This window comes from Gorilla gorilla, chromosome 10, assembly GCF_029281585.2.
Source record: "Gorilla gorilla gorilla isolate KB3781 chromosome 10, NHGRI_mGorGor1-v2.1_pri, whole genome shotgun sequence".
Classification (NCBI taxonomy): domain Eukaryota; kingdom Metazoa; phylum Chordata; class Mammalia; order Primates; family Hominidae; genus Gorilla; species Gorilla gorilla.
In genome coordinates this window covers 125,698,023-125,711,317 of record NC_073234.2, presented here as the reverse complement: position 1 = coordinate 125,711,317, position 13,295 = coordinate 125,698,023, and the positions used below count along the sequence as shown (strand labels likewise).

Genomic DNA, 13,295 nt, shown 5'->3' with positions numbered 1-13,295 from the left:
TGGCTCACACCTGTAAGTAATCCCAGCACTTTGGGAGGCTGAGGCGGGAGGATCATGAGGTCAGGAGATCAAGACCATCCTGGCTAACACAGTGAAACCCCGTCTCTACTAAAAATACAAAAAATTAGCTGGGAGTGTTGGTGGGCACCTGCAGTCACAGCTACTGGGGAGGCTGAGGCAGGAGAATGGCGTAAACCGAGGTGAAGCTTGCAGTGGGCCGCAATTGTGCCACTGCACTCCAGCCTGGGCCACAGTTCGAGATTCCGTCTTTAAAAAAAAAAAAAAAAAAAAGCTGGGCATGGTGTCATGTGCCTGTATTACCAGCTACTCAGGAGGCTGAGGCAGGAGGACCCCCTTGAAGCCAAGGAGTTCGAGGTCGCAGTGATCACACTACTCCACTGTAGCCTGGACAAGAGAGCAAGCCCCTGTCTCCAAGTTAAAAAAAAAAAGAGAGAGCGAGAAAGAAGGAAAAGAGGGAGGACAGAGGGAGGGGAGGGGAGGGGAGGGAAAGGGGGAGGAAGGAAGGAAGGACAGACGGACGGACAGACTGATGGAAGGAGCTGCTTTAGGCCGGGCGTGGTGGCTCACTCCTGTAATCCCAGCACTTTGGGAGGCTGAGGCGGGCGGACCACCTGAGGTCGGGAGTTCGAGATCAGCCTGACCAACATAAAGAAACCCCATATCTACTAAACATACAAAATTAGCTGGGCATGATGGCGCATGCCTGTAATCCCAGCTACTTGGGAGGCTGAGGCAGGACTGCCTGAGCCCAGGAGTTTGAGAGACAAGCCTGAGCAACATGGCAAGACCCATCTCTACAAAAAAATACAAAACTGGCTGGGCGCGGTGGCTCACACCTGTAATCCCAGCACTTTGGGAGGCCGAGGTGGGTGGATCATGAGGTCAGGAGATCGAGACCATCCTGGCTAACACGGTGAAACCCCGTCTCTACTAAAAATACAAAAAATTAGCCGGGCGTGGTGGCGGGCGCCTGTAGTCCCAGCTACTCAGGAGGCTGAGGCAGGAGAATGGCGTGAACCCAGGAGGTGGGGCTTGCAGTGAACCGAGACTGCGCCACTGCACTCCAGCCTGGGCGACAGAGGAAGACTCCGTCTCAAAAAAAAATACAAAACTTAGCCAGGTACGTGGTGGCTCATGCCTGTGATCCCAGTTTTTCAGGAGACTGAGGTTGGAGAATCACTTGAGCCCAGGAGGTCAATGCTGCAGTGAGCCGTGATGGCGCCATTGCACTCTAGCCTGGGCAACAAGAGCGAAACTCCATCTCAAAACAAAACAAAACAAATCTGCTGTTTTGTAACTAAGTCAGAGGCTCACTCTTGGAACTACTCATGATCAGAACTCTGTACCCAATGGAGATTCAGAGTTAATATTCTAGGTTGAGACCTGCCAAAAACTTTTTTAAAAAGAGTGCCCCCAGATGATTGTGATGTGCACTCCTGCTTAAGAGCCACTATTCATGAACTCAAAAATCTTTCCTTCATTATTCTTAATGTTACTGTCCTCATTATCTCTTGCCTAGACTACTAAAATAGCCTCCCTATATCTTTAGCCTTCCCCATTCTGACCTATTTTCTTCATCACCATCAGAATTCCCTAAGTCAAATATTTTTTGCTATTAAAAAAAATGTGGGCCAGGCGCAGTGGGCTCACGCCTGTAATCCCAGCATTTTGGGAGGCTGAGGCAGGACTGCCTGAGCCCAGGAGTTTGAGAGACCAGCCTGGGAAACAGGGCAAGACCCATCTCTACAAAAAAATACAAAACTTAGCTAGGAGCTTGGTTGCTCATGCCTGTGATCCCAGTTATTCAGGAGGCTGAGGTGGGAGAATCACTTGAGCCTAGGAGGTCAACGCTGCAGTGAGCCGTGATGGTGCCACTGCACTCCAGCCTGGGTGACAGATTGAGACCCTGTCTTCCCCTCATCAAAAAAAGTGATAACTGGTAAATTCTGAATAAGATCTTACATACTATTGCATCAATTTCCTAATTCTGATAATCATACTGAGGTTATATAAGAGAACATCCTTGATACTATAAAACAAATGTTATTTAGGAGTTAAAGGGGCATCATGTCTGCAATATACCCTTCAACAGTTCATACAAAAATGTGTGTATACAGAGTGAAAAAATAATACATCTGTGATAGTATAACATTTGTGTCAAAACAGAAAATTTGTTTTTTTGAGATGGAGTCTGGGGCTCTGTCGCCCAGGCTGCAGCGAAATGGCACAACCTCAGCTCACTGCAACCTCTGCCTCCTGGGTTTAAGAGATTCTCCTGCCTCAGCTTCCCGAGGAGCTCGGACTACAGGTGGGAGCCACCATGCCCAGCTGATTTCTGTATTTTCAGTAGAGACAGGGTTTCACCATTTTGGCCAGGATGGTTTCGATCTCTTGACCTCGTGATCCGCCCACCTCAGCCTCCCAAAGTGCTGGGATTATAGGCATGAGCCACCACGCCTGGCCAAAACAGGAAGTTTTAAAAAATCCAATAGCCAAGACATTTCATTCTGAGTTGTACTCTTCTTAACGCTATATTTAAGGAAGCTGTTAAATCATTTACACACACCATTTACACACAAACACTACACAGTCCCAAATAATCGACTTACTGGCATATATGTAACACTATCCTTTTTTTCTGGAGGAACAACAAAAATTTCTGGATGAGAGAATAGGACAAGGCAATTTCCTTTCAGAGGCCAAAGTTGTAGAGCATGGATTAAGGAATGCAGCTCTTTCAATTCATTAAAATGAGTAAGACAATAAAGACAAAGCACACCCTTCCCAAGTCAATATAAAAGCATATTACTACGAGATAATTCACAAATAGCAACAAAGTAAATAGTATACTTATCTCAGAAGGGTATGAAAAGCCAGATAATCTGAATAATAGTATGCAATGACTCTCTAAGTGAAATAGCCAAAACAAACAACCCACCTAGACTATCCTGGTTGGTCCCAGGGGTGTTGTGATTTTGGACTGTCAGAAATATGGCTGCTGGGCACACCTGTAATCCCAGCACTTTGGGACGCTAAGGCAGGATCACTTGAGCTCAGGAGTTTGAGACTAGCCTGAGCAACATGCAAAACTCCCTCTCTACAAAAAATATAAAAATTAGGCGAGTGTAATGGCATGCACCTGTGGTACCAGCTATTTGGGGGGCAAAGTGGGAGGATCGCTTGAGCTTGGGAGGTGGAGGTTGCAGTGAGCTGAGATCATGCCACTGCGCTCCAGCCTGGGTAACAGAGTGAGACGCCCATCTCAAAAAACAAAACAAAACAAAACAAAAAAACAGCACTAATCTAGAGCAGTGAGGATACTGGCCCTTGGAGGTCTGTGGAGCATTCTGGACTCACAGTGGATTCATGGACTCTTTGAAGCTATCTCTGGAATTCAGGCAGAGACTCCTGGCTCAGTGTAACACATAAGTATTTTTAAGCATACTGTTTTTTTTTTTTTTTTTTTTTGAGATGAAGTCTCACTCTGTCATCAAGATGGAGTGCAGTGGTGCGATCTCAGCTCACCGCAACCTCCGCCTCCCAGGTTCAAGTGATTCTTCCTGCTGCAGCCTCACAAGTGGCTGGGACTACAGGCACACACCATCATGCCCGGCTAATTTTTGCATTTTTAGTAGAGATGAGGTTTCATGTTGGCCAGGGTGGTCTCAATCTCTTGACCTCGTGATCTGCCTGCCTCGGCATCCCAAAGTGCTGGGATTACAGGCGTGAGCTACCAAGCCTGGCCAAGCATAGCTTTCAGAGTCAAGAAATTACCCTTGACCGTGAACTTTGGTGCCACGAAACAAAATAGGAAAAATTGTGTCATCATTAGCCAGTATTCTAACAAATTGCTCACTATAACTAACTGTCAAATCAACATTAGGTTTTACCTCTCTAGCACTCGTGTTCTACAATGTATTTAAACAAGTAGAATTCAAAATACCTTGTTTAAAAACAAAAACCAAAAGCCTTATCAATGACAGGAAGGGAGGTGCTAAAACATTTCAAAATAATTTTAGAGAATATAGGATTTGTATGAATGGCAATAAAATGTGTTAATTGATACATGAAAACAATTATTTTAAATATAATTATGAGCCTTGAGAAAAGGACTACATTCAGAAATACTATCTAGAATAAAAGAAAAATGACAAACTCAACTCACCAGCAATTTCTACAATATCACCAGGAACTATGTCTTTAGCTTTAATCCGCTGTACACTCTTTCTGTCCTGTCGATACACTTTGCCCATTTCAGGCTCATATTCCTTAAGGGCTTCGATGGCATTTTCAGCATTTCTTTCCTGTATAAAAGAAAACAGAAGAGTAGTAAAGACCTGCCTGACACTGCAATTATTTCTAACCCAAGGAATAAAATGTTAGAGGTCTAATCTTTAAAAAAAAGGAAGCCCACTAGTAACATTTGTACTAAACAATTCACATCTAAGGCAACAGACACAAGGACATTTATTAATTTGTATTAAAAACGAAACGTAAGTACCCTCAATTAAGCTAAGGGGATAAAACAATGAGGAAAAGCAATTACAGACTCTGCTGTCCCTAAGACTGTAAAACACAGCTTTCACCTTTAGCCAAATCCCCCTGCCATTTAAAATCAATTCTGTCTCATGAGAGGCAGTACAGCTTAATAGTCTGGGCTCAGGAGGCTGAGGCAGAAGAATCGCTTGAACCCGAGAGGCGGAGGCTGCAGTGAGAAGAGATCCTGCCACTGCACTCCAGCCTGGGCAACAGAAAGAGACTATGTCAAAAAAAAAAAAAAAAAAAAAAAACCCAACCCAACCCAACTCTGGGCTAAGCTGCCCAGGTTTAATACAGGCTCTTAACAGCTATGTCACTGTAGAGAGGTTACACAACACATAAGTTTACTGTCTATAAAATGACAACACTAACAGTTCCTACCTCAAGGTTTGTGAGGATAAGAAGTCATATGTAACATGCTTAGATTGTGTTTGGGCACACAGTAAATGCTATGAGTGATGAGTATCTCTCACAAATTCTAAGAACTATCCCTCCAGTTGTAAAGACCAATGAATGGCTGGACTCTCATCATAGCACTGCCAGTCCCAAGCTATATATTTCTCATGACATCGTATATGAACTATCAACCGTTAGAAGTCACAGTAATTTTCTTCCCGATTTCAGAATGGAAGTTGTAGAATCAAACCAGCCTAAAGAGAATCAAATGACACAAAGATGAAAGCTGGTAACACGTGTACCTCAGTTTTGATGTATATACCCCAGAAAAAGTATAAAAAAACCTTAATTGGGAAATTCATGATAATTTCGATCTCATATCAGACATTCTTACCCTTCAAGATCATGTTGGGTGGAATTTAACTGGACTGCTCAAGGTTAAACAAATATCCCATGAGCACTGTATTTTGCATATGCTTAAATTATCAGCTGAGCACAGTAGCTCATGCCTGTAATCCCAGCACTTTTGGGAGGCTGAGGTAAGAGGATCGCTTGAGCCCAAGAGTTCCAGACCAACCTGGGCTGAACATAACGAGACAGTGTCTCTATGAAAAATGCAAAAATTATCCTGACGTGGTGCCATACACCTGTAGTCTCAGCTGCTCAGGAGGCTGAGGTGGGAGGATCACTAAGCCTGCGAGGCAGAGATTGGAGTGAGCTGTGATTATGACACTGCACTCCAGCCTGGGCAAGAGTGAAGCTGTCTTGGGGGAAAAAAAAGATAAATTATCTCTGACCCTGAGAACAAAGATGACAATTACAATCAATGAAAAGGCTGGGCATGGTGGCTCACGCCTGTAATCCCGGCACTTTGGGAGGCTGAGATGGGCGGATCGCCTGAGGTTGGGAGTGCGAGACCAGCCTGGCCAACGTGGTGAAACTGTCTCTACTAAAAATACAAAAAATTAACCAGGCGTGGTGGTGCACACCTGTAATCCCAGCTACTTGGGAGACTGAGGTGGGAGAATCTCTTGAGTCCGGGAGGCGGAGGCTGCAGTGGGCCAAGATCGTGCCACTGCACTCCAGCCTGGATGACAGAGTGAGACTCCGTCTTAAAAAAAAGAAAGCCCTCCTTGATGACACTGGTCAGAAATAAAAGACTATGCCCCCCATACTACCTTATACTGTCATTATAATTTTCCTTACTTTCAGAAGGCCACAACCCTCTATTGCTGCTCATACCACTCAGTATACTAAAGACTTAAGAATGTTCTTTTTTTTAAAAACTCGAATCTTTTTTTTCTGAGACGAAGTCTAGCTCTGTCGCCCAGGCTCGAGTGCAGTGGCATGATCTCAGCTCACTGCAAACTCCGCCCCCTAGGTTCAAGCCCTGCCTCAGCCTCCCAAGTAGCTGGGGGCGCATGCTACCATACCCAGCTAACTTTCTGTATTTTTAGTAGCGACGGGGACTTGCCATGTTGGCCAGGCTGGTCTCAACCTCCTGACCTTAACTGATCCACCCGCCTCAGCTTCCCAAACTGCTGATACTACAGGCATGAGCTACCATGCCCTGACCAAATATAATTTTTTTGAGAAAAACATAAGAAGGCCAGGCGCAGTGGCTCACACTTGTAATCCCAGCACTTTGGGAGGCCGAGGCAGGCGGATCACAAGGTCAGGAGATCGAGACCATCCTGGCTAACACGGTGAAACCCCGTCTCTATTAAAAGTACAAAAAATTAGCTGGGCGTGGTGGTGGGCACCTGTAATCCCAGCTATTCAGGAGGCTGAGACAGGAGAATGGCGTGAGCCCGGGAGGCGGAGCTTGCAGTAAGCCAAGATCATGCCACTGCACTCCAGCCTGGGTGACAGAGTGAGACTCTGTCTCAAAAAAACAAAAAAACAACAGCCAGGCATGGTGACAGGCACCTATAATCCCAGCTACTCGGGAAGCTGAGGCAAGAGAATTGCTCAAACCCACAAGACGGAGGTTGCAGTGAGCCGAAATCACACCACTGCACTCCAGCCTGGGCAACAGAGCAAGACTCCATCTTAAAAAAAAATATATATATATATATAATATATATGTTAATAATATATATAATAAATATATATAATATATATAATAAATATATAATATATTATATATAATATATAACATATAATATATATAATATAATAATATATATATGGCACAATTACAAATTTCTAAGTAGGCCATCTTTCTATGAACCTACCACATAAAGATCGTTAACATTTATTGGTAAAGATTAGAAGTTTACAATTTCAACAGGACTAAGTATGTTTATAAGATGTGTCGGGCATGGTGGCTCACGCATGTAATCCTAGCACTTTGGGAGGCCAAGGCAGGGGGAATCATCTGAGGTCAGGAGTTTGAGACCAGCCTGACCAATAAAATGAAACCCCATCTCTATTCAAAATAAATAAGTTAGCTAGGCATGGTGGCACATGCCTGTAATCCCAGCTACCCGGGAGGGTGAGACAGGAGAATTGCTTGATCCCGGGAAGTGGAGGTTGCAGTGAGCCAAGACTGCACCATTGCACTCCAGCCTGGGCAACAAGAGTGAAAGTCGGTCAAAACAAAAAAAAAAAGGCCGGGAGTGGTGGCTCACACCTGTAATCCCAGCACTTTGGGAGGCCGAGGTGGGTGGATCACGAGGTCAGGGGTTTGAGACCAGCCTGATGGTGAAACCCCATCTCTACTAAAAATACAAAACTTAGCTGGGTGTGGTGTCAGGTACCTGTAATCCCAGCTACTCAAGGAGGCTGAGGCAGAATTGCTTGAACCTGGGAGGCGGAGGTTGCAGTGAGCCGAGATCGTGCCACTGCACTCCTGCCTGGGCGACAGAGAGTCGGTCTCAAAACAAAAACAAAAAAAAGGTCTACTTCAGTCCTCAAAGGGGTGATTATATCGTCAAATACCTAAAAGATCAACACTTAACATGAATTTTAAGTCTCAGAGTCTGTAGTAAGCACTGAAGGGGAAACAATTGTTACAGCTAAACCTACCAAAAAAACCCAAGGAGAATAAAAATGACATGTAGCTTTTAAAGTTTGTCACAGGAAGCAACTAGGAGACATAAAGATAGATAATGGTTCTCACATTCTCATTTCCTTAAGCAGCTTCTCTCACCCATTTTAATTCCTTGCTACCGTAAAGAATGAACAATGTTTTTTTTGAGACAGTGTTGCTCCTTTGCCCAGACTGGAGTGCAGTGTTACGATCATGGCTCACTACAGTCTTGACCTCCTGGGTTCAAGCAACCCTCCCACCTCAGCCTCCTGAGTAGCTGAGACTACAGGCTGGTGCCACCACACTTGGCAAAGAATGAGCAATCTTAACTGCAAAGTTTATATGCATTAAGGTCAAAAATTTGCAATTAATTAAATTAATAGGCCGGGCATGATGGCTCACGTCTGTAATCCCAGTACTTTGGGAGGCTGAGGAGGGCGGATCACTTGAGGTCAAGAGCTCAAGGCCAGCCTGGCCAACATGGTGAAACCCTGTCTCTACCAAAAAATACAAAAATGAGCTGGGCGTGGTGGTGCGTGCCTGTAGTACCAGCTACTTGGGAGGCTGAGGCACGAGAACCACTTGAACCTGGGAGGAAGAGGTTGCAGTGAGCCGAGACAACACCATTGCACTCCAGCCTGGGCAACAGAGTGAGACTGTGTCAGAAAACATTAATTAATTAATGGAATAAAGGGAAAATACATGTAAACTTCCCGCAAACATATTTTTACTCAACACATCAGGAAAAACAGATAACAGAAAGATTAATACAGCCTAATCACTTACATAACTTATTGAAATTTTGCAGTACAGGAATTTTTGCTTACCTGCCATACACCCACAATTGCATTGGCTACTAATATGAGTAAAATTACAAAAGGTTCTACAAAGGCTGTAATTGTTTCTTCACCTTCTTCAAACCAAGCCAAAACCTAGAAAAGAAATGGCACGTTAGAATGTGTCTTTTTAGGCTTAATGTCACTTTTTTAAAAAGTGGCTAGCACTGGCCGAGCATGGTGGCTCAGGCCTGTAATCCCAGCACTTTGGGAGGCCAAGGCAGGCGATCACCTGAGGTCAAGAGTTCCAGACCAACCTGCCCAACATGGCGAAACCCCATCTCTACTAAAAATACAAAAAATTAGCCGGACATGGTGGTAGGTGCCTGTAATCCCAGCTACTCAGGAGGCTGAGGCAAGAGAATCACTTGAACCTGGGGAGGCGAAGGTTGCAGTGAGCCGTGAGTGTACTGCATGCCATTGCACTCCAGCCTGGGCAGCAAGAGCGAAAACTCAAAAAAAAAAAAAAAAAAAAAAAAAATGGCTAGCACTAAAGGGATTATGATAGACAAAATCTATTTTCTTTCTCTAGAAACAAACGGTAGAAAATGCAATTATATAAACAACTGGCTATGTCTTGCTCATAAGAATTCTTGAAAGTCAAAACTATACTTCAGCGGGGCACAATGGCTCACACCTGTAATCCCAACACTTTGGGAGGCTGAGGCGGGCAGATCACCTGAGGTCAGGAGTTCCAGACCAGCCTGGCCGACATGGCGAAACCCCGTCTCTACTAAAAATACAAAAAAATTACCTGGGCATGGTGATGCGTGTCAGTAATCCCACCTACTGGGGAGGCTGAGGCAAGAGAATCACTTGTAACTAGGAGGCGGAGGTGGCAGCGAGCCGAGATCGTGCCACTGCACTCCAGTCTGGGCAACAGAGCAAGACTCGGTCTCAAAGCAAAAAAAAAAGCCGGGTGCGATGGCTCTCACCTGTAATTCCAGCACTTTGGGAGGCCAAGGCGGGGGGATCACCTGAGGTCTGGAGCTCGAGACCAGCCTGACCAACACGAAGAAACCCTATCTCTACTAAAATTACAAAATTAGCGGTGTGTGGTGGTGCATGCCTGTAATCCCAGCTACTCAGGAGGCTGAGGCAGGAGAATCGCTTGAACCCGGGAGGCAGAGGTTGCGGTGAGTCAAGATCGCACCATTGCACTCCAGCCTGGGCAACAAAAGCAAAACTCAAAAAACAAACAAAAAACTATACTTCATGGCTGGGCGTGGTGGTTCAAATCTGTAATCCCAGCACTTTGGGAGGCCGAGGCAGGTAGATCGCCTGAGGTCAGGAATTCGAGACCAGCCTGGCTAACACGGTGAAACCACCTCTACTAGAAACACAAAAAATTAGCCAGGTGCGGTGGCGCACACCTGCAGTCCTAGCTAGTTGGGAAGCTGACGCAGGAGAATCGCTTGAACCTGGGAGGCAAAGGTTGCAGTGAGCTGAGATAGCACCACTGCACACCAGCCTGGGCGTTAGAGCAAGACTCAGTCTCAAAAAAACAACTATACTTCTTAAAAATACCTTATCTTTTGATGTAATAATTCCATTTTAGAATCCAAATAAAATCTGGGGAGAGGGAATAAATTCCATTCATTTTATATGTATCTATTTAGAAAAAATAAAACTTCAATTCTTGATTAAAGTAAAAGGTGATCATCTAACAGTCATGTTCATTTGGTTATTATTCATATCAAGTAATATCCATGTGACATAAATCCACAGTATAAACAACTTGATCACTGACTTAAATTTTAGAGCATATATAAACTGTTTAATTCTAGGCCGGGAACAGTGGCTCATGCCTATAATCCCGGCACTTTGGGAGGCCAAGGCAGGAGGATCGTTTCATGCCAGGAGCTTGAGACCAGCCTGGGCAACATAGTGAGACCCTCATCTCTATAAAAAAAACAAAAAAACAGTTAATTCCCTGTTTCTTTTCAGTGGTACTACTGAAGGCTGTTTCAGAACTGCAAAGCTGTTGGGAGATCCGAAGTGTATTTTGTAGGTTATCTTCCATATGACATTTATACAGCAACACAGCACTTCAGAGATAACCTAAGTCCAAAAATGTAACTGGTCACAGAACACTGCCCCAAGAAAATGGGGCAGAGGTTTAAACTTTTAGCTCATACAACTATAAACTTGTTAAGATTTAAAAACTACAAAGTAAGAGTCACACTGCACTTCCCAATCCAACAACTATAAACGTGGTAAAAAGAGAGAACTCACCACAATGAATACTAAGAATAATGAATATGGTAAAGAGTGGTCTATGTGGTTAAAAATTTAAAAACCTCTTTTTGTGGAAACTTACCAATCCAGAAACAGTGTTAACCACATCTAATGATTTAATCTTGGAGGTCGAATTTTTTTAAATTAAAAAATTGCTTAAAATGTTTGCATATTTCATAATAAAATCTTCTTTAAAAGATCTACTTAGTAAATCATGAAAACACTCCTCCAAATGATTTATGGCAATAATGAATCCAAATGACTCATTAGAAGAAGGCATGAATAAGAAATATCTGTTTGAGCAGGACAAAAAGAAAAATAAAAACAGGAGGCACCAGGACCACCAAGTCCTGACAGATGCCAATCACCACCAACGTCCAGTGAGCTAGGGCAAACAGACAACCAGAAAGAGTATGATAAATGTTACTGTATGCTTTCAACAGGGCGTTCTAGTGTTAAGGCCAGGAATAACGCCAGAATGAAAACTTCTCTAGGAAGTTATAAATTTTGATAGATGCAGGATCACAGCTGCTCTGATACTAGACTTTCAAACATTTGCCAAGGAGAGCATATCAGAAACAAGAAACTTTAATTAGCTCTTGGGGGAGAAAAATCGCTCAACTTGAAGAGTAACTATGACCTTTCCAAAAGGTCAGTGAGGCATTAGCAACTGTAAGATAAGCTTCACACCTTGTTAAAGTGGGTATGAATTTCCCTCTTGGCAGTAAAGCCTGGGGAACAAACTTAAAGCAACATCCCCTGATAGCTAGAGCAAAGGGAAAGACAATGGCAAGCAGTGATGGGACCATCAGAGCAAACCTCTACTTTAAAATACTACAGCCCAAAATGAAGAACAACCACATCAGATCATGTCGGGCAGTCCTTCACAGTTCTGATCTATTGGTAAGAAAACCTCTTGCCTTGTGTAAGGAGAAAGAGGACTGACAAAAGAAGCCATGAGACTGGGAGGGAGATGGGGTAAGAGAAAGGGGAGGAAAACTGGATGAGTGACATTACTGAAATGCAAGATCCCTTACTGCAGTATTATATAGTACTATAGTTAATGTGAGTTCATAATTATGGTTTGCCAGAAGTTATACAAAGTATACTTATACAAGGAACTGGGAAAATGTTTCTAAAAATTTTGACAACAGGTTGAATATAAAGAATTATCTGTTTCAAGCCAGGAGCAGTGGCTCACACCTGTAATCACAGCACTTTGGGAGGCTGAGGTGGGCAGATCACCTGAGGTCAGGAGTTCAAGACCAGCCTGACCAACATGGCGAAACCCCATCTCTACTAAAATACAAAAAATTAGCCGAGTGTGGTGGTGGACGCCTGTAATCCCAGCTACTGGGGAAGCTGAGACAGGAGAATCGCTTGACCCCGGGAGGCAGAGGTTACAGCAAGCTGAGATCGCGCCATTGCACTCCAGCCTGGCTGACAAGAGCAAAACTCCATCTCAAGGAAAAAAAAAAAAAAAAAAGAATTATCTGTTTCAGCTGGGTGAGGTGGCTCATGCCTATAATCCTAACGCTTTGGGAAAATCTCTTAAGGCCAGGAATTGGAGACAAGCTTGAGTAACCTAGTGAGACCCTATCTGTATAAAAAAAAAATTTTTTTTAATTAGTTGGGCATGGCAGGGCATACCTGTAGTCCTGACTACTCGGGAAGATTGCTTGAAACCAGGAGTTTGAGGTTATAATGAGCTATGATGGTGCCACTACTACATTCCAGCCTAGGTGACAGAGTGAGACTTTGTCTCAAAAAAAAAAAAAAAAAAAAAAAAAGGGCAAAGCATGATGGCTCACACCTATAGTCCCAGCTACTTGGGAGGCTCAAGAATCAGGCTTCAGCCCAGGTGTCTGAGGCTGCAGTGAGCTATAATCGCACCACTGCATTCACCCACTGGGCGACAGGAGACCCTATCTCCAGGAAAATTGAAAATTTTAAACAGTGTGTAAAAAAGATTATCTGGGCTGGGTGAGGTGGCTCATGTCTGTAATCCCAGCACTTTGGGAAGCTGAGGCAGGCGGATCACCTAAGGCCAGGAGCTGGAGACCAGCCTGGTCAACATGGAGAAACCCCGTCTCTACTAAAAATACAAAAAATTACCCGGGCGTGGTGGCGCATGCCTGTAATCCCAGCTACTCGGGAGGCTGAGGCAGGAGAATCACTTGAAGCTGGGAGGTGGAGGTTGCAGTGAGCCAAGATCGCGCCACTGCACTCCA

General features: G+C 44.2%; 1 protein-coding gene across 2 annotated transcripts in view; it reads right to left on the bottom strand.

Annotated features, from left to right (window-relative positions):
- Window positions 1–13,295, bottom strand: part of ATP2A2 (ATPase sarcoplasmic/endoplasmic reticulum Ca2+ transporting 2) — a 72,411-nt gene that overhangs the window by 52,649 nt on the left and 6,467 nt on the right. For both annotated transcript variants that reach the window (XM_004053882.5, XM_019038775.4), the window contains exons 4-5: window positions 8,818–8,922; window positions 4,187–4,325 (exon numbers count right to left, since the gene is read on the bottom strand). In XM_004053882.5, coding sequence (XP_004053930.1) covers window positions 4,187–4,325; window positions 8,818–8,922 — 244 coding nt within the window. The remainder of the gene's footprint in view (window positions 1–4,186; window positions 4,326–8,817; window positions 8,923–13,295) is intronic.